At 28.7% G+C, this 23,190-nt stretch overlaps 1 protein-coding gene across 5 annotated transcripts in view; it reads left to right on the top strand.

Moving 5' to 3' along the window:
* Window positions 1-23,190, top strand: part of LOC136979905 (putative leucine-rich repeat-containing protein DDB_G0290503) — a 157,087-nt gene that overhangs the window by 61,085 nt on the left and 72,812 nt on the right. For all 5 annotated transcript variants that reach the window (XM_067275938.1, XM_067275937.1, XM_067275936.1 and 2 more), the window contains 5 exons: window positions 1,650-1,829; window positions 3,888-4,019; window positions 14,916-15,101; window positions 19,550-19,681; window positions 21,500-21,685. In XM_067275938.1, coding sequence (XP_067132039.1) covers window positions 1,650-1,829; window positions 3,888-4,019; window positions 14,916-15,101; window positions 19,550-19,681; window positions 21,500-21,685 — 816 coding nt within the window. The remainder of the gene's footprint in view (window positions 1-1,649; window positions 1,830-3,887; window positions 4,020-14,915; window positions 15,102-19,549; window positions 19,682-21,499; window positions 21,686-23,190) is intronic.

Here is a 23,190-nt window from a genome sequence, read left to right as displayed (position 1 = left end):
CCTCTCCTTTTTCTCATCTTATGTCACCTTCACTCTGCACATGAGTATGGCAATCCCTATTGTTTCCGTAACTGGGAATTATTTAGCTTGATGATGCCTGTTCAACACGGGCAAAAATGTTTATTTGTTATAAAAATTGCTGGATTATAGGTTTTAGTGTTTTTAATTCAAGTATAACCAGTTTTGAGTGGCAGTAATTTGTTCACCATTCAAAAAATTCAGTAACAAGTTGCTTAACTTTTCCATCAACATTTAAAACTGTGTGTAGTGCCATCTGTTGTGATATTATATTATTAAAAACTTTTTATTTTTAATTATTATAAAATGACAAAAAGCTTAATGTTGAGAGTAGAGATGGGTTTTATAAAAAATTGTAAATGCTAATAACAAGTAAAATTTTCATTAAGTCCAACCTTACTCAAGATATGACACAACTTCTCTTTATCTCCTCACCTGTTGACCTTTAACCACCATAATTTAATAGCATCAATCCCTAATACACAAACCTTCCTGTAAAATTTCAAAAAGTTTTATAAAAGTACAGAAGTTATTAAGCTTCAAACAGGGGAAGAAAATCATGCTCCCCAAACACACTAACATCTATGCATACCAATAAAAAATCCCTTAATTTTACACTCTTCTCTAACTTCACTTAATTAAATAACAACCAAACCTTATTCAAATGGCCGAAAACATTTGAAAAGTTAATAAAAAAAGGCTAAATGTTTTTGTCGAGGTTTTGCCCCTGAATTTTTTTGCCTTTTTTGATGTTTCAAGGTTCTCTGAGTCTAAAAATGTAAAAATCTTGAAAGGTCATTTTTTGCCCAATTGCCATACTTTCTCTCTCTTATATATATAACAGATCCAAGAAAGTAAAAGTGATATTTTAGGTGTACAAAATAGATTGGAGAGATCAAATATGCATATATGTTGTCTTGCATTGTGCATATTTCATAAATTTTATTATTTTTAAACAATTTATTGTTTATATTTCTTATTATTGTAAGATGACAAATGTATAGAAAATATTTAGCTGAGTTTTTTCTATAAATTAAAAAAAAATAATAATAATTTAAACAAGTTTTTGACTCTTATAATTAAAAAGAAAAGTGTCCATATTTAAGATAGGCTTTTTGACTTAAATGCTTTTTTTTTTTTATAAATAAACAGTTTATTTTTTAAAAAATAAGCATTTATAGTAGTGTATAAGTATAATAAATACAACCAACCCAATAATTACTTCAAATATCAAATGAATAGACAGATTTCTTTATTAGGCTATAAGGCTAAATAAATAATTTGGCACAAAGTAGGCAGATAGGCTGCCATCTCTTGTTAAATGTAATAATTATAAATAAATAAATTTTATAATAATAACATTGTCTTTATTAAACTGTTTTGGATAACACAAATTTTATTAAATGACATATAGTTATTAATTTTATATTTATGAATATCCCATAATTTAAAATTTAATTATATGGCAAAATTGTATGTGTTTGCATAAATTTATAATAAAATTATTACAATATGTAAACAAATATTTCAGAATAATGATGATTTTAGCCAAATTTAATATTCTTGCAAATTACTTTTAATTAAATCAAAGGTAAAAAATTTTATTTGATGATAAAATGCTTTGTTTTTAGATGATAAATCCAAAAAAAGTGAAAAAGTTTTGAGAGAATTGGAAAATATTGATGATGAAGCAGATCAAAACAATATTATATTTGTGAAAACTGATGACAAGGAAGCCTCAGAGAAATATGGAATCACAAAATTTCCAACTTTGATACTTTTTGATGATGAAATTCCAAATGTTTATGAAGGTAAAATTTATTTTTTGAGATTGTCTTATTTAATTAAACAATGTTTAAAAAATATATTTTTTTAAAGAAACATTTATTACAAAAATATGATGTTAGAAATTTGTTACTAAATTATTCTGTATATTTGAATTATATTCTGTAATTTTCTGTTCGTAATTCAATAATGTCTATTGATGAATGGTTCCAATATTTAAAAAATTTTAAGAAGCATTTTGGATTCTTATTTCATGTCAAAAGTTTAAAGATGAATAGCAATGAAGAATTATGAAATTTTGTATTTGCAATTAATTCGTAACTATGGAAATAAAATTTTTTGAATAATTTAAATAATCAGTTCTGAAGGTGGTAAAATTTTGAGTTTAGAATTTTATCAATTGTTTTATCAATAATAAATATTTTAAATCACAGTCTCAATGATATTAAAAATTTAAAGACAAGAAATTAATATAAGAAAAATTAAAAAGTTAAAGTTTTTAATTACATATCATTATCTATCTTTAAACATTTTGTTTTATTAGTATTTCATTACTTTCAGATGTTTAAAATGTATGCCTAATAATAAATTGGATGCATTACAAGAATTCGATAAAATGTGCTAAATTTTTGTAATACTTAACTATTTTTTAGTTTATCAAATTATTTATCAGATTCTATATTGTTAAATGTTTGAATTAAAAATTTTACTTCATTTTAAAGGTTTGAGTAGTAGTCTATACCATTAAGTTTTTGCAATTCACCTTTTCTTAAGCCCATCAGTGGCCAAGTAGATAAAACCACTGAATACTGCTTGTTTTTTGTGGGTTTGCATCTCACCAGCAGGATGGTCATGTGGAGTTTTCTGGGGTTTTTTCTTATATCTAACACCTAAATAAGGACCTGTTTCCCATGTAAAGTCCTCCCAGGAGGCATCTGTCTTGGTAGATTGCCAATGTGTTCTATGTGATGTCCAGTTTTTTTTTTAAACATTTTAAATCTTTGATCTCTACCTCCAAGTCTTAACTAAGAAATATTTGTGCAAATCTTCATTGCACAAGTAAGATAATATGGTTTATTTTAAAATCAGAGATGTTAGAAGTTGTATAACATTTGTGATTTGTCGATATAATTTGTATATTATTATTAATAAATTAAGTTGTTAATGAAAATAGCAGTGAGTATTGAATATAGAAATTAGAATTATTTTTCAAAAAAGTTATGTCTAGATTTTTTTCAATAAATTATTTCATATCAGAATTTTTTGGAACTTTATGTTAGCATTATCATCTTAACAACTTTCTAAGATTAACTGAATAAAATTTAATTTCATTATACTTAATTGTATAAATAAATATATATAATATTACAACGTTTAACAAAATATTTTGCTTCCATTATTCATCCGTTGTTCACTCCAGTTGACAATCCACACAAGCATGGAGGCAACCTTTCTTTAGAGGCTGCTGCCTCCACAATAAAATGCAAATATGGTAAAAAATATCCTCTGGTGCTATTGCCATCTTCACATTTTTACTTGAAATTAATAAAATTTGTTTTGTAGTTTATAACAATCAAGAAAAATTACTGTAGTCTTAAATTATTTTATTTAGAAATGCATCTTTATATTATATTGATGATATAATACAAATATTTTTGCATAGAAAAGTAAAAAAAAAATGTTTATAATAATAAAAATTATTTTATTCTTTTTTAAATAATCTTTTGAAATTTTATGTTGTTAATATGCAATCCAGTGTATTGATAAAACATTTATAATGTTTCTTACTGAATATATATTTTTATAACATGAATGGAAAAATCCAAATTTGATACAATTAATTGATCTGTGAGAATTTTCTTAAGAGCATTTAGTATTTTTAAAAGCTTCTGCAACTATTTTATGACCAAAATGCTAAATTTAGATAAAAATTTAGTATTTTAAGTGAATTTTATATTTAAAATTTAGCTATTTTTGTTGTTTAATTTTCTTTTAATGTTTACTTCTTTTGCAGCTACTTTTAATTTATATATTTATAAGAATAATATATTTTAAATAATATGATTATAATTTTATACATATAGGTGATTTAATGAAAGAAGAAGAAGTTTTAGATTGGTTAATTAGTCAAAAATCAGATGAAGAAATAGAAGATGTGACTGAAAATATGTTAGATCAGTTAATTGAAAATACACCAACATTAGCAGTCTTATTTTGTAAGTATGTTAATAAAAAAATATTACTAAGATGTTATATAATAAATATAATCTATTAATTTATAAGTTTTTTGATGAAATGACAAAAATAATTAGTTTATACAATTGTTATTTTACTATAATGATAAAAAATAAAAATTTTAATAGCTAAAACTATGTTTATAATGGGATATTGCACTGACCTTTTGCAGTTCCAGCTGTAGAGAATATATTTTTTATATGTTTATAACACTTTTTAAATCTGTATATATATTAAAAGCAAAATGTTCTGTCCCCACTGAAACTGAAACCAACACTTTACAAACAAGCAGCATGTAAGTAGGTCCTACTGGGTCGCAGGTAGGGTCTACAATTCATTCCTCGAAAGGGCCATCTGTTAACTTCATCTGTTGACTCGGCATGAATTTGTGGAAAAGTTTAACAAAGGGGAAGGAAGGTTTTTGTGTAGGGATAGGAGGCCCTTTTGACTTAGACTGGAAGTTTAAGAGATGACTATTTGTTTGTTCCCATAGCAACTATTTTTTACGTTTGGTTTTTGAATAATAACCTTTGGTTATATACAGAATATAGATGTAAGGTGCATATACAGTAGAGCATCGTTTATCTGAATCAATTGGGGACTGGGGTTGTTCAGATAACTGATTTTTTCAGATAACTCATTATGTACGAAAAAATATATTAACCTATCTGATGTTGAAATTTTTCTTCGTTGCATGTCGCTTTGTGTTGAATTTTCGTCTATTTTAAGCCTAACAAAAATTTTTATAATAATAATCGAGGCTATCGTATCGTTAAAAATTATTTCTTTATTTTGTACAAACAAAATAAATATATTGAAAAATATAAAAACAAAAAAATTATACTTTAGAAGTTAATTTAGTATCAAAAACGTTGGATTCAGCACGACATAGTCCGACTGGAAAGCTTTTGGTTAACCGGCTTTCAGATAAATGATGCTCTACTGTATTTTTGTTTCAGATGGATTGATCTGTAAGATCAGACCAGTCTCTGTCACGTGATACAGATTGCTTATATCATATGTGTTTGTTGGTGGAAAGTATACAAGTAGATCACAAACAACCAAACACCAAAAACCAAAATTGAAAATATATCTTAAATTTTTTAAGATAACACATTTTCAATTCTGCCAAGGGGATGCCTCCTAGGAGGACTTTTATGGAAACTGGCCCTTATTTAGGTTTTATTAATGAGATGAAAACCCATAAAACTCCACATGACCAGCTGGCCCATTCGTGATGCTCAAATCCACAACCAACTAGGCCTACCAGTGTTAGGTGGTTCTATCCACTCAGCCACTGATGAGCATTTATTAGAATTAAAAAAGTATCATTCAGAAATAAAAAAAAACCAGAGTTGTTAGATGTAGAAAATTAAATGCTTTTATAGTTTTCACATTGTAACACTTTCAACTAAATGCAAAAGTGCTCTGTGCTACCAGTGGCAGTAATAATATAATGTGTGTACTTCCTGCTATATCATTGTCATGGTAATTAAATTAAATCTATATTAATTTTTTTAATTATATACTTTTTTGCATGAATTACATTTAGTTTATTATTTTTTAAAGTTTTTGCCAATAGATGGTGCTAATGTAAAGCCAGCAAATCAAATATGGTCAAAAATTAACTTGCTTACAATTAAAATTATAAACAATTTTTAAAAAGCAACCAAATTTATAAAATAAAATTAATTATGAAATTACTAAAAAAATTAAATTATCTTTTGTGCAAAACAATGCTGCAAAAGAAAAGAGAGTTGCAAATTAATTAACAAAATTGTAATTAAAGATTCAAAAAAATGCAGATAAAATTAAATAAATATTATTAAAAATAATTATAAAAACTAAAACTAAATTAATACTAAATAAATTAAACCTAAAAATTAATTAAAACTAAAAATAATAACGAAATTTAAAAATAATAAAATAATAATTCCAACTCCGGTCTTTACACCAAACCAAAATAAAAAATAAAATTAAAACTTTTTTAAAAACTGTTTAAAAATTTTTTGAAATTTTAAAATTGTACATCAAATTAATTTTTAAATTTATGTTATTTGTGTGCAGAGGTGATGGAACATTTTGCCTTTAATATATATATATACATATTAGGGTGTCCCTTATTTTTCGAATATTTTTTTTTTCTAACGCATAGGGCCTAGTTTTGTTTATTTTACCCTTAAATACTCCCACAATAAATTTCAGCTCATTTTGATCCCTAGAACCCATGCCGACTTGCATCAAATCATTTCCATACATATGATGCTAGAGAAGTGGCACGTATTCGCTTTGTTCGCCATTCTAACACAATTCGTCGAGCTATTAACACATATAGTTTTTTCGAAGATGTCAGTGGAATTACGAAGCACTAAAAAACATATTTTCTTAGTCGGAGAGATAAACCACCAAATCACGGGTGCAAAATTACCGTCGAATCTGCAAGTACTCGCAGTTTTTTTTTGTAACATTTGCAAAGTTAAACTAACTGTGAGTGAAAGCACAAATCTTGTAATACATGAGTGTATCATATTTTGGGAAAAAGCTAGAATACCTAAAAAATCTATATCTAACTGTGTCAAGAAATTGGTGGATCTTTATCACATATGGAGAGTCTCCATACCTGATAAATATCCACCAGTTTCTTGACACAGTTAGGTATAGATTTTTTAGGTATTCTAGCTTTTTCCCAAAATATGATACACTCATGTATTACAAGATTTGTGCTTTCACTCACAGTTAGTTTAACTTTGCAAATGTTACAAAAAAAAAACTGCGAGTACTTGCAGATTCGACGGTAATTTTGCACCCGTGATTTGGTGGTTTATCTCTCCGACTAAGAAAATATGTTTTTTAGTGCTTCGTAATTCCACTGACATCTTCGAAAAAACTATATGTGTTAATAGCTCGACGAATTGTGTTAGAATGGCGAACAAAGCGAATACGTGCCACTTCTCTAGCATCATATGTATGGAAATGATTTGATGCAAGTCGGCATGGGTTCTAGGGATCAAAATGAGCTGAAATTTATTGTGGGAGTATTTAAGGGTAAAATAAACAAAACTAGGCCCTATGCGTTAGAAAAAAAAAATATTCGAAAAATAAGGGACACCCTAATACATATGTAAAAACTAAAACTAAATATCTATGGGTAACTAATCATTCAAATCCCATATACAAATGAACTATAGTGATCTTATCAATCTCTATCCATGTATACAGACACCATCTGGGATCAACTGGATCATGATCAAACTAATCCAAGCAGAGGGTAGGATAATTTGGATTGGATAAAAAAGATTAAAGATGGCAATCTCTATGGTTAAAGTCAAGCTGATAGTTGACAGCAAAGAAATATGTTTAACTGTCAACAATAAAAAGTATTTAAAACTTAATAAATGGTCAAGTGAAGACATTATTAAAATATCCAATAAACTGAGATGAAAAAAATAAGTGTTAAGAAAAAGTGTTGAGAGATTGTGCAGTAAGAATGTATAGCATGCAATCTCCCATTTTACCATTATGGAAGCAGTTTTATTCTTGGAGTAAATACAATTTGATTCTACTTGTATATTGAAGTGAACTCACTCAGCAAAATTAAATCACAAACAACCAAACACCTTAAGTTGCTGAGAAAATTTAATAACTAACAAACGTTTTCAGCCAAATCTGTTGGCCATCATCAGGTTAAACATATTCGAATGCAAACACAAAATGGAACAAAAAATTTAAATACAAATAAATAAAATAATGGATAAAATATACATATAAGAAAGTAAAAATTAAATATAAATAACAAAAATATATAAAAAATATGTATAGGTTAAATAAATAAATATTAATAAACTACACGAAACTCTAATAAATGCAAGAAGTGCATTTATCAATAAATTATACGAAATTCTGACAAATACAAGATATGCAGTGATAACAAAATCAAGGCATTAAATTAAGAGCTATCAAACCTCTTAATTAAATATTTCCATGCCGAAGGCAACCCTTCAGCATCCCTGGCATTAATGCAGGCATTATGTAATCTGCTCTTAAATATTTCAATTTTTTCGGCGCAAAACGCTAAAGTCGGTGAGTGTACAGGTTTAATGATGTCTGCTTCACCCCACTTGACTACAGAGCCTTCAACCTGCGCCATCTGAGATAGAATTGTGGCGTTAGATCTTTTGCTGATGTTGTATTTGTGCTCCCTCAATCTAATCCCTAAGCTTCTATTAGTAACTCCAATGTAGTTTTTATTAATGCCTAGTTCTTGGTTTTCATAAGGAATTTTGTACACTCCAGCCATTCTTTCTTTATCAATACGGTCTTTGTCGTTCGTTAATAATTTGTACAAGTTGGGAGCCCTCTTGAAAATTAACTTGGTATTTTTGCGGGCTGAGATTTCCTTCATGATAGCTTCTTTCTTTCTGTCATACGTGAACTTTGTGAATTTGCGGAAATCCCCTCCTTGAGCTTTTGTTTTGTTATTCTTGTAGTTTTTGATTAGTGCGGTTATCATATCCGCCCTGTACCCTAGAGTTCTAGCGATATGCGATATCCTGTAGATTTCTTTTTGTCTATCAACCACACTACTGCAGTAGAGAAAAGCCCTGCGAACAAGGGCACGGAAAGCAGCCATTTTGTATTGGTAAGGATCATTCGAACGCGATGGAATGTACAAAGGGCTATGCGTTGGTTTTACGTACACTTTAGTGATCAAATGTCCTTCCTTGAATTCGATGTCAATGTCTAAAAAATGTATCCGTGAGGAACACGTCTGTTCAATCTTTAGCATGAGGCCGTCATCGTTGTTGTTGATTCTATTAATAAATTCCTCGAATTTCCGGTCATTTTTCCATATTACAAGGACATCGTCCACGTATCTTTTAAAATACATAATGTCATTCATGAAGCCACAAATAACACTCTTTTCTAACCTTCTCAATACATGTTCACACAACAATCCTGACATAGGACTTCCCATTGGGACTTTCCTTTTTTGTTTGTATTGACGGCCATTAAAAGCGAAAAAAGATTCATAGCAGACAAGGTTAGCTAGCTCTATCAAATCATTACTGTAATTTGCCAAATCTGGGCTTTTGCTGTGCATGAAATCCAAAAGCGCTACCTTGCATGACTCAATTTTTATAGAGGGGTATAAGCTCTCGTAGTCCATTACGGTTCCAACCTCATTATCCATTAAAATTAGATCTTGTATCTCATTAACCACATCCCTGGGATCCTTTGCCACATATACGTTATTCTCGAGCTGAGAGGTGAGAAACTTATGTAATCTCTTTTCAAGAAAAAAGGTTGGTCCCATAGTTGAAAGATGCAGAGGACCAACCTTTTTTCTTGAAAAGAGATTACATAAGTTTCTCACCTCTCAGCTCGAGAATAACGTATATGTGGCAAAGGATCCCAGGGATGTGGTTAATGAGATACAAGATCTAATTTTAATGGATAATGAGGTTGGAACCGTAATGGACTACGAGAGCTTATACCCCTCTATAAAAATTGAGTCATGCAAGGTAGCGCTTTTGGATTTCATGCACAGCAAAAGCCCAGATTTGGCAAATTACAGTAATGATTTGATAGAGCTAGCTAACCTTGTCTGCTATGAATCTTTTTTCGCTTTTAATGGCCGTCAATACAAACAAAAAAGGAAAGTCCCAATGGGAAGTCCTATGTCAGGATTGTTGTGTGAACATGTATTGAGAAGGTTAGAAAAGAGTGTTATTTGTGGCTTCATGAATGACATTATGTATTTTAAAAGATACGTGGACGATGTCCTTGTAATATGGAAAAATGACCGGAAAATCGAGGAATTTATTAATAGAATCAACAACAACGATGACGGCCTCATGCTAAAGATTGAACAGACGTGTTCCTCACGGATACATTTTTTAGACATTGACATCGAATTCAAGGAAGGACATTTGATCACTAAAGTGTACGTAAAACCAACGCATAGCCCTTTGTACATTCCATCGCGTTCGAATGATCCTTACCAATACAAAATGGCTGCTTTCCGTGCCCTTGTTCGCAGGGCTTTTCTCTACTGCAGTAGTGTGGTTGATAGACAAAAAGAAATCTACAGGATATCGCATATCGCTAGAACTCTAGGGTACAGGGCGGATATGATAACCACACTAATCAAAAACTACAAGAATAACAAAACAAAAGCTCAAGGAGGGGATTTCCGCAAATTCACAAAGTTCACGTATGACAGAAAGAAAGAAGCTATCATGAAGGAAATCTCAGCCCGCAAAAATACCAAGTTAATTTTCAAGAGGGCTCCCAACTTGTACAAATTATTAACGAACGACAAAGACCGTATTGATAAAGAAAGAATGGCTGGAGTGTACAAAATTCCTTATGAAAACCAAGAACTAGGCATTAATAAAAACTACATTGGAGTTACTAATAGAAGCTTAGGGATTAGATTGAGGGAGCACAAATACAACATCAGCAAAAGATCTAACGCCACAATTCTATCTCAGATGGCGCAGGTTGAAGGCTCTGTAGTCAAGTGGGGTGAAGCAGACATCATTAAACCTGTACACTCACCGACTTTAGCGTTTTGCGCCGAAAAAATTGAAATATTTAAGAGCAGATTACATAATGCCTGCATTAATGCCAGGGATGCTGAAGGGTTGCCTTCGGCATGGAAATATTTAATTAAGAGGTTTGATAGCTCTTAATTTAATGCCTTGATTTTGTTATCACTGCATATCTTGTATTTGTCAGAATTTCGTATAATTTATTGATAAATGCACTTCTTGCATTTATTAGAGTTTCGTGTAGTTTATTAATATTTATTTATTTAACCTATACATATTTTTTATATATTTTTGTTATTTATATTTAATTTTTACTTTCTTATATGTATATTTTATCCATTATTTTATTTATTTGTATTTAAATTTTTTGTTCCATTTTGTGTTTGCATTCGAATATGTTTAACCTGATGATGGCCAACAGATTTGGCTGAAAACGTTTGTTAGTTATTAAATTTTCTCAGCAACTTAAGGTGTTTGGTTGTTTGTGATTTAATTTTGCTGAGTGAGTTCACTTCAATATACAAGTAGAATCAAATTGTATTTACTCCAAGAATAAAACTGCTTCCATAATGGTAAAATGGGAGATTGCATGCTATACATTCTTACTGCACAATCTCTCAACACTTTTTCTTAACACTTATTTTTTTCATCTCAGTTTATTGGATATTTTAATAATGTCTTCACTTGACCATTTATTAAGTTTTAAATACTTTTTATTGTTGACAGTTAAACATATTTCTTTGCTGTCAACTATCAGCTTGACTTTAACCATAGAGATTGCCATCTTTAATCTTTTTTATCCAATCCAAATTATCCTACCCTCTGCTTGGATTAGTTTGATCATGATCCAGTTGATCCCAGATGGTGTCTGTATACATGGATAGAGATTGATAAGATCACTATAGTTCATTTGTATATGGGATTTGAATGATTAGTTACCCATAGATATTTAGTTTTAGTTTTTACATATGTATTAGGGTGTCCCTTATTTTTCGAATATTTTTTTTTTCTAACGCATAGGGCCTAGTTTTGTTTATTTTACCCTTAAATACTCCCACAATAAATTTCAGCTCATTTTGATCCCTAGAACCCATGCCGACTTGCATCAAATCATTTCCATACATATGATGCTAGAGAAGTGGCACGTATTCGCTTTGTTCGCCATTCTAACACAATTCGTCGAGCTATTAACACATATAGTTTTTTCGAAGATGTCAGTGGAATTACGAAGCACTAAAAAACATATTTTCTTAGTCGGAGAGATAAACCACCAAATCACGGGTGCAAAATTACCGTCGAATCTGCAAGTACTCGCAGTTTTTTTTTTGTAACATTTGCAAAGTTAAACTAACTGTGAGTGAAAGCACAAATCTTGTAATACATGAGTGTATCATATTTTGGGAAAAAGCTAGAATACCTAAAAAATCTATACCTAACTGTGTCAAGAAACTGGTGGATATTTATCAGGTATGGAGACTCTCCATATGTGATAAAGATCCACCAATTTCTTGACACAGTTAGATATAGATTTTTTAGGTATTCTAGCTTTTTCCCAAAATATGATACACTCATGTATTACAAGATTTGTGCTTTCACTCACAGTTAGTTTAACTTTGCAAATGTTACAAAAAAAAACTGCGAGTACTTGCAGATTCGACGGTAATTTTGCACCCGTGATTTGGTGGTTTATCTCTCCGACTAAGAAAATATGTTTTTTAGTGCTTCGTAATTCCACTGACATCTTCGAAAAAACTATATGTGTTAATAGCTCGACGAATTGTGTTAGAATGGCGAACAAAGCGAATACGTGCCACTTCTCTAGCATCATATGTATGGAAATGATTTGATGCAAGTCGGCATGGGTTCTAGGGATCAAAATGAGCTGAAATTTATTGTGGGAGTATTTAAGGGTAAAATAAACAAAACTAGGCCCTATGCGTTAGAAAAAAAAAATATTCGAAAAATAAGGGACACCCTAATATGTATATATATATATTAAAGGCAAAATGTTCCATCACCTCTGCACACAAATAACATAAATTTAAAAATTAATTTGATGTACAATTTTAAAATTTCAAAAAATTTTTAAACAGTTTTTAAAAAAGTTTTAATTTTATTTTTTATTTTGGTTTGGTGTAAAGACCGGAGTTGGAATTATTATTTTATTATTTTTAAATTTCGTTATTATTTTTAGTTTTAATTAATTTTTAGGTTTAATTTATTTAGTATTAATTTAGTTTTAGTTTTTATAATTATTTTTAATAATATTTATTTAATTTTATCTGCATTTTTTTGAATCTTTAATTACAATTTTGTTAATTAATTTGCAACTCTCTTTTCTTTTGCAGCATTGTTTTGCACAAAAGATAATTTAATTTTTTTAGTAATTTCATAATTAATTTTATTTTATAAATTTGGTTGCTTTTTAAAAATTGTTTATAATTTTAATTGTAAGCAAGTTAATTTTTGACCATATTTGATTTGCTGGCTTTACATTAGCACCATCTATTGGCAAAAACTTTAAAAAATAATAAACTAAATGTAATTCATGCAAAAAAGTATATAATTAAAAAAATTAATATAGATTTAATTTAATTACCATGACAATGATATAGCAGGAAGTACACACATTATATTATTACTGCCACTGGTAGCACAGAGCACTTTTGCATTTAGTTGAAAGTGTTACAATGTGAAAACTATAAAAGCATTTAATTTTCTACATCTAACAACTCTGGTTTTTTTTTATTTCTGAATGATACTTTTTTAATTCTAATAAATGCTCATCAGTGGCTGAGTGGATAGAACCACCTAACACTGGTAGGCCTAGTTGGTTGTGGATTTGAGCATCACGAATGGGCCAGCTGGTCATGTGGAGTTTTATGGGTTTTCATCTCATTAATAAAACCTAAATAAGGGCCAGTTTCCATAAAAGTCCTCCTAGGAGGCATCCCCTTGGCAGAATTGAAAATGTGTTATCTTAAAAAATTTAAGATATATTTTCAATTTTTGTCTACTCAATCAATGAAATTGTGCCATTTCATACCATCCAGTATTGTGATAAACATGACAGTCATAGGCTCTTTATATGGTTTTTGTTTTAATGTTTGTTTGTTGTTATTTTTTTGCTCGGGCAACACTGGGCTTATCTGCTAGTATTCATTATAATATGAATATAGTAGGAATTTTATGTTGTTTGGTATTAATTTTTATAACAATTTCTGTCTAGAGTTTTTATTAAATTATTAAATTAGTACTATGTAATGAATATTCTATAAAATTCTAACATTATATTAAAAAATTACGAAAAGTAAATTATTACTAGGATCTCATTTGTTGTTTTTAATGCCTGCAAATTGAACTGAATAAGATTTATGCTTAAATCTAAAGTTTATTTACATTGGATTCATATTAAAATAACTGTTTAAATATAATAAATGGTGACAAAAACACTGCTAGATTTTGTACAATTGAGTCTCACCTATCTTTTGGTGACTATTTAGTGTAATTCAAAATAAAACAATGATATCTGATTTAATGACTGATTTTGGAAACTCAATTCCTTTCAAACTTTGCTTTAGAATGACTTAATTTACTTTGTATGTAATGGCTTTTGAGTTTGTTCAGTGTTGCTGCCAGCAATATTTATGAATATACAAACAAAGTGTAAGCTGGAGTTTAGATTCAGTTGTCATGTTAAATTGTTTAAAACTTTAGGAATGTCAAGCAAAAATTGAGTGATGTGTATTTGTTTATGCTTGTAAACAGAACTGAACTACTGCATGCACTTTATAAGCATACAAAATCCCAGCTAGTCTATGGCAGAGCTTTCTCGTAATATTCCTCAGGATACAATCTGCTCAGCATTCTAAATAGCTTACAATATTCACCAACCTGGACTTGATGTTCATGCTAAGTTTGGTTGAAATTGGTCAAGTGGTTTCAGAGTAGTTTATTTAAATCCAATGATTTTTGAGTGTAAAGAAATGTGCTTTGCTCTAAGTGATCTCATTAGGAAATGAATATAATCTACTCAGAATAGGTATTTTTTTTCTGGATTCAAAATAATAATAAGAAAAACAAATGATGATGAAATTACCACGATAAAATTATGATGAAATTTAGTTCATCATTATGATGTTCAAAAAATGAAAATTATGATGATAAACAATATTTTTAACAAATGTTTCAGTAAATATTTTTTAATATATATGTTGTTCAGTTAGTTCAATTTCAAGATTCAGTTATATCATGTAAAAATATTATCAATATAATGGTTTTCTAAATAGAGCAAACATTCATATTTTTGATTTTATTTTTTAGATGACAAAAAGAATCCTGAAAGTGAAGAAATATTAAAGGAATTAGAAAACATCGATGATGATTTAGATGGTCATGATATTCCATTTGTGAAAATTGATGATGATAGTATGGCAAAGGAATTTGGTGTTAAAGATGAATTGCCTATTCTTTTATACTTTGAAAATCAACTTCCAAGTGTATATGAAGGTATAATTTTTTTTAATAATTATAAGATATTATTATATAGATAAGAATTTAATAATTATAATATTTATAGAAAAATTTTAACCTAAAATTTATTATTAAGGAAATTATTTATTGTTCAAATTATATGTAAGTATAATTCCATAACATATTTTCAGATTTTAATGTATTAAATTAATTGAAAACATTTTTCCTTCTTAAAGCTTATAAGATAGTTTACTTCATAAAACTGTTTTTGGTTAATACTTTGTCCTGTCATTACATGAACCTGAAGATGGCTAGTTAAGTTAAACAGAAATATTTGTTTTTCCAAAAATTAAAATGATTGACTGTAAAAATTTTTGAATTTTTGTTCTTTGCATTCTGTGTTTTCATCACAGATGTTCAATTGATTTTCAATTAACTTTACATAAGCAGTTAAAATTATATGTATATGTATGAATACTAGGTCATCATGCAACTGTAGTATCATGATAGAATTGAGGCAGAGCCAGAAATAAAGACGAAATCCTTGCACTTGCACTATGAAAGAGGCTATCCTTGCACCTACTGGCCATGAGAGAGAGTGCAAAATTCATTGCAACTAATGCAAAATGTCAAAGTTTTATCAAAATTTGCCTACCAGATTTTGTGAACAAACTGAATTTTGTAAGACCATAGACATGCTTGCAACCTTGGATATTGCCTGACAAAGTTGCATGATTTGTGTGATATCACTTTAGCGCATGCACTCATACTACAACCTTGCAATGCGATGTAGTAGTATGAAGTCATGCATAATAAAAAATGAAGTCATGGATCTCCATTTTTTATTACATTTAAGATGCCTCATCACAATTAATGGAAAATGGCAAAGTTGAATCAAAATCAATTGATCAAATTTTGAGATTGAATGCAATTTTGTAAGCATGTGGCTTTGCTAATGCTCTGTCTCAATAGAAAATAATGTAGTGATGCTATATTTAATATTCTTTTTGACTTTACTTCAGAGTAATATTGTGAGAAGATGTAAATTATGACAAATCATATTTTATACTTTAATCAAAGTAATACTGAACTGAACAGTAATTAGTTGTTTTTTTAGTATAAAGTAGAACTGACAATCATTAATGTCATTAAAAAAATATAAAGTATTTAACTATCAAAATACATACCATAAACAATATTATTCTATGCACGGAAAACTAGAACTTATTTAATTAAGTATTATAAAACCTTCTACTCTTTTTCTAGCAATTTTTTTAATCTAACTAACGTTTTTGGCTATATTTAATGGCCTTCTTCATGTTCTACAATATTGGAACGTCAGTTAACATATATTCAAAATTTGTTTTTGTTTTTATGACGTCATTGTTTTTACAAAAAAGTTTTTTCTTTTAACAAAAATTTTTAAAAAATTACAATCATATAAATATACTTAATAAACAATATATAACAAAAAATAACTAAATTCTGTATTTTATTGTGCTGCATTGAAAAATTAATGCTTTTATAAAAATGCAACATGAGAGAAAAGGATCATTTTGATTTGAAATAGAAGCTTTTTATTTAATAAATTAAAAAAAACTTTTTAAAATTTTTATAGCAGCACATACGTGTGAGCTGTGTATCTATGTTTTAAGTATTCATATATTAACATGCATTGTAGATGTTAGATTACAATATTCAAAAATAAATCATTGTTTGCAAAAGATAGCTTTTGATAAACTTGCTAGTACACATTTCTTGTATATCTATCCACCTTATGTTGACTGGCAGATATTTTACAGAACATAATAAATTTCTATTTTCTAGTATTTTATGCAAGATTCTTTATTAACAGTAATGTTGTTTATATTTACATTAATAAATAAAATAAAATCAGAACTGCTTAAATATCTTATTTTATTGTACTATTTTTTTTTATAAGTTTATATTATTTTTTATCAATTGTTATCTGTTTATAAAAATATAAAATAAACTTATAAATAAATATATAATACTAATATACAGGGTGTAGCAATACAGCGGTTACAATTTTTCAGGAGAGATAGAGTACACCTAGATGATGGGAAATCACATAGCAATATATGGTAGGAAATGCTTTCCTGGCATGGTAGTGACAACACAAAACACAAGAAAGGAAGGACACGAACAGGGTGAGAAAACATGTTTATTATTTTTAGTACTGCAAAACTGCTGGGACATCTTTGGCTAGTGTACGCAATACATGTCACTACACCAGCGACATCTTGTGTTTTGTGTTGTCACTACTGCACCAGGAAAGTGTTTCTGACCATATGCATTGCTATGTGATTTCCCATTGTCTAGGTGTACTCTATCTCTCCTGATAGTTTGTAACCACTGTACTGATACACCCTGTATATAAACTTATAAATATTAAAGAGAAAACAACACCTTTCTTAAATTCCAGCAAAAGTTTAACTATATAAAAACGTTTTCAACTGATTTCATCAGTCTTCTTCAGTTACTCGAACAAAAAAACAAAAAGAACTAACCAAATTCAAATTTACAAAATCACGAGAATGGAAAGAATTCTCGTGATTGCGCAGACTATGCAAAAACGATGTACCGAAAAAACGGTAAAAAATGCAAATTCTTGACAAACTATATATAATATCACAACAGCTTGTCAGATTTATTCGGGATAAGATCCAGGATTACCCTTATTGCATCAAAGACTCCTTGCAACTTGTACATAGAATGAATGAAATTATGCTTAAGGACAGGGAACACATGACGGTTATGGACTTTAAGGCCTTGTATCCCTCGATAAAACTCCCTCCGTGCTTCTGCGCCTTAAGGGACTTCTTGTTTAACAACATCATGAATTCATTCAAATACAAAAGGCAAATTTTGGAATTAGCTGATCTCATCTGTCATTCTTCTTTCTTTGAATTTCAAGAGAAAACATACATGCAGGGAAGGGGAGTCCCGATGGGTAGTCCCATATCAGCGATGCTCTGTGAATTGGTCCTACGAAACCTAGAATGCAATATATTACCTTCATTCCAAGAAGACATAGTTTTCTATACCAGATATGTTGATGACATATTCATCATATGGCATAATGATCGCAATACCCGTCGCTTTCTTGATGCAATCAACAGCAACCCCTACGGACTCACTTTGGAGTTGGACCAAGAGAGTGACTTTAGGGTTAACTTCTTGGACTTGACGATCACATGTAAGGATGGGGAGATACAGACGAATATCTTCAGGAAACCAGTATATCAACCTAGCATCATACCCAGAAACTCCGTGGATCCTGAACAGTTTAAATTAGCGGCTTTACGAGCATGGATACAACGAGCTTACACACATTGCTCAAATATTTGCGACACGTACAGGGAGTTGGAGTACGTAAGAAGCGTAGCAACACAGTTTGGGTATCAGAGAAGGGTAGTGAACCGTCTAATTACGGATATACAGAGACGTAAACATCAACAACACAGAACTGAACAGAAAAAAACAGTGGTCATGGACTATATTCCGTTAATTAAAAGTATTGTTAAGAAGGTGTCCAAAGAAAGGAACTTACGCATAATATATAGACGCAACCCGACAGTATACCGTCTGTTAAGGAATGATAAGAGGAAAGAGAAACCAAATGAGCTAACAGGAGTGTACTCAATTCCAATCAGGGACCAACGTTTTAAATCCGATCTAGTGTACATTGGGGCCACCTTGCGTGGTTTACAGCAAAGAATAAAAGAGCATAAGCAATCGGTTAAGAGGACAGTTGACAGCACAGTCCTAGCAGCATTTGCTAAGCAACAGGAGATCACGGTACACTGGGATAGTGCTTCCATCATAAAAGCCACTAGATCTAAACAGGCCGTTAGACACTTGGAGAAATTAGAAATATATAGGGCACAATTAACATCCCATTGCATCAACCACAGGGACGCAGATGGGCTATCGTCTGCTTGGAAATCGTTCATTGGATAACGTAGGATTGTGATATTATATATAGTTTGTCAAGAATCTGCATTTTTTTGTCAAGAATTTGCATTTTTTACCGTTTTTTCGGTACATCGTTTTTGCATAGTCTGCGCAATCACGAGAATTCTTTCCATTCTCGTGATTTTGTAAATTTGAATTTGGTTCGTTCTTTTTGTTTTTTTGTTCGAGTAACTGAAGAAGACTGATGAAATCAGTTGAAAACGTTTTTATATAGTTAAACTTTTGCTGGAATTTAAGAAAGGTGTTGTTTTCTCTTTATTATACCAGTTCCAGTAGGTTCGTTATTCATTTTTACTTATAAATATTAATATATAATAAGAGAAAAATTGTTTATCAATTGATAACAATTAATAAACATTATTTCTCATATTATTTATTAATTTGACAAATCAGATGTTTAAGTCTGAGAATAGAGCTGCTCCATTGATTAAACATTTTCAGGTAAATGTTATGAAATATATTAAGCATTTATTTTTTTTTAACAGGAGATCTTAAAAATGAGGAAGAAGTTATGAGTTGGTTAATATTACAAAAAGAAGAAGATACTATAGAAGAAGTTACAGAAGAAATGTTAGAAGAACTTATTGAAGAAAAACAATATGTACTTGTATTTTTTGGTAAGAAATTATCAAAATATTTAAGAGTTTTAATTACGTTTTATTTCAGTTATTACACTTTAAATTTAATTGTATTTAACATTCCTTAAAATATATTTTAATAAATAAACTTATACTTTATTTTGCAAACTAGTTTTGTATTTTTTGAATTCAGAATTGGAAAATGTAATTTCTGAGAAACCTGATATAGAATACAAAATTATTTTTATTTATGTTGTTATTTACTTTATTTTCATTATTTCATTAAGAAATTTATTACAAATCACTTTACTGATTATATGTAAAATAATTATATAATACAATAACATGTTTTGAGAAACTGATCAGAATTATTTTTTTTAGATTGTATTTTTTTTTTTTTACTTATTCTGAATGATTAACATTTTGTTAAAAGTATAATGCATTCTTGCTCATCTGAACTAATTATTGTAAGGGGTGGTTCAGATTAGTGGTGTTACGTATAAAGAAAATAAAGTCAAACCAAATAAGTCTTAAATCAGAAAGATCTGATGTAGATTTATTAATTTGAATAGAAAATTTTATTGAGCTGCAATTTGAAAAAATTGTAAACCTGTAAATTTCCTTTGTTGTCCATCTATTTGTCTTTCCATAATCTCGAAAACCTACTTAGCTAGATGAAAGATGAGACCAGATATGGAAACCTCAGACAGCAGGCTCCAACCATATACTATAACTATATATGAACTATTAACTATTAAAGATTTCTACTGACTTAAACCAGTTATTTATGTTAGGGCTTATCACATAAACACAAACATTTCTTAAATTAAAATATACCCAAAATGCATTTTGGACTCTCAAATAGTTACCCTTCAGTTGGTGTTTCAATTAAACACAAATAACTCGTTTATATTAGTAGAAACATTTAATGAAATTAAGGGCAAAAGGAAAAACAATACATTGGTATTAAAAGAATAATATGCCTATATCCCAGTTGAATATAATATACATAATTTAAATGAACAAATATGTAGATTGAATGTTGAGTTTAATTGAAACACTAACTGAAGAGGGACTATTGTAGAGTCTGAAATGCATTTTGAGTGTATTTTATATATTTTAATTCAAGAAATTTTTGTGTTCATATTCACTGGTGTGATAAGCCCTAACATAAATAACTGGTTTAAGTTAGCAGAAATGTTTAATGAAATTAAAGGCCAAAAAGCAAAAGAACTATAACTATATATGAACTTTCAATGCAAACTGGAAATCGTGTTATTTCAGTTCAGAAATTTTTCCCTGAAAGGAGTTAAATAGATAACTGGCATGACTCTATTGTTAAAGGAAAAGTATGATGTACAGGAGCAAGTTACTACTAATTTAAGGTGGAGAGCATATATTTTAAATTAAATAAATTAAAAATATGATTAAAAATTACAGTCCAGTATTGTGACGATAAATCAATCGCAATAAACAATTGCTTGTTTTGAATTGAATTTTATTTAAGCAAAATTTAATTTTTACTTTTAAGGTCATGTATGAACTACTAGGAATGGTTTTCATTGATTTTATATATTGTTTTATTAAAGCTAAAACTCTCATTAAAAAATTTATAATGACTTTTTTCTACAACTTATAACTCTGCTTATTTATTCACATTTGTTGTTATTAAATATACTTCAAAATCCTATAAAATTGATCATTAATTTTGGTTCAAATAGTAAAAGTGAACAAAATTGCACAATAAACACAGTGCAGATTAGCACAGGTTCTCAAATTAATGAGTGCATTATATTTCTTATTTTTATATATCTTTTTTCTAAATATTAATTTTAATACTAAAAAATTTTTCAATAGCTCCGAATGACTGTAAAAATTGTGAAGCAATTCTTCAAGAACTTGAGAATATAGATGATGATACTGATAAACATGGAATTTTATTTGTGACAACTGATGATACAAACTTTGCTAAGAAGAAAGCTTCTGTTGCAAAATTTCCAGCTCTTGTATTTTTTAGACAGTCACATCCAATTTTGTATAAAGGTATATAAATTCAATATTTTATAGTTTCAAGGAAGTTTTCAAAAAAAAAGAAAAACTAACTATTTAGCTTTTCTGTTGCTTTTTCCCTTTATGTTTATTTAGTTGCTTAAAATTGCTTTTTAAGTTTTATTTAATCCCATATATTTTCATTTAGATGTAAGAAAAATATCATAAGATTAATTTATTATTTTTAAAGACTTCAGATTCCTTGCAAATATTTTCATGACAATAAAATTTTAGAAATATAATAGATGTAAAATATAAATAATAATAATAATAATGTTCTTAGATTAAATCATATATAAATACAGTTGATTCAAAGCTATAAATTTAAAGAATTTAATGTTTTTACAAATTTTTATTTGATATATTTAACAACGATGATTCTAAGATGGTCATTTCTATGGAATTTTTATTTTGGAGAAATGATTTAAAAATCTGACAGCTATTATGAAGTAAGAGTTATTATCATTGTGAAGTAAGACTTAAGACTTATTATAACAATAACTGAAACATTATAAAATATAAATATCATTATGTTTAACAATTCCTTTAAAATCTTACATTATTTTTATACTTGATGGTAAACATTTGGTAATTTCTGTTTTTTTTTTTATTTTTAATTTAATATATTATTAATTTTTGAAATGATATGCAATAAAGTCTTCATATTCATATATTCTGTTAATGTAGTGTTTGCTTATTGAGTTTTAAAGATGTGCACTCATGTATTGTTTTCATATTCAAAATCACAGTTTTGAATTGACTCAGCATGTTGTAGAAATTATTTTATGAATTAAAATTGACTAAACATTGAGAAATTGAATCAATCTGTGATGTCAGTGATGGTCTGAAAGTGAAAGACTTTTTGGAAAATTTTAAAAATTTTCCAGAAGAATTTTTTTCTAGTTTTTCTTGAGTGTTGATGTTGTCATAGACATCAAGATTCTGAAATTTAATTTGTATAATTTTTAAAATAAAAAGGGAGCAAGAATTTTCTTGTTTAATAATAGAAAATTACAGCTCATTTTATCATAAAAAGTTTCAACTTTTTATGATCTTCAAATGAAATTAGAAGAAATGGGTTTATTATTTCAAAATTAGAAGAAATCAGTTTATATTTCTATAGAAATAATTTTTTATATTATCACGTAAAATATTTTACGTGATAATATTTACGTGATTTAGGTTTTATCACTGGTAGCAAAATTGTTCTCAATCATATATTTCACTTATGCTTTCAAAATCTTAATGTTTCTCAATTTCTTTTCTGATTATGGATCCACAAAGAACGTGTAATAAACAGCTTTTTGGGAATGGCCAATAAACTGTCTTCAGTAGCATTTATGGTCAAGGTATACAGGTATACCTCAAGTTACATCATTTTGAGTTATATTGTTCTCGATTATACATCTTTTGTCAAAAAAGTATATGGAAAAATAAAAATCAAGTTTAAGTCATTTTATTTGACTTTACATCCATCCGCCACAAATATTGAAGTCGTA

The sequence above is a fragment of the Centruroides vittatus genome, unplaced genomic scaffold (genome assembly GCF_030686945.1).
Source record: "Centruroides vittatus isolate TY-2023 unplaced genomic scaffold, ASM3068694v2 contig_651, whole genome shotgun sequence".
NCBI classification, from domain to species: domain Eukaryota; kingdom Metazoa; phylum Arthropoda; class Arachnida; order Scorpiones; family Buthidae; genus Centruroides; species Centruroides vittatus.
This window is presented reverse-complemented; position numbering and strand designations above follow the sequence as displayed.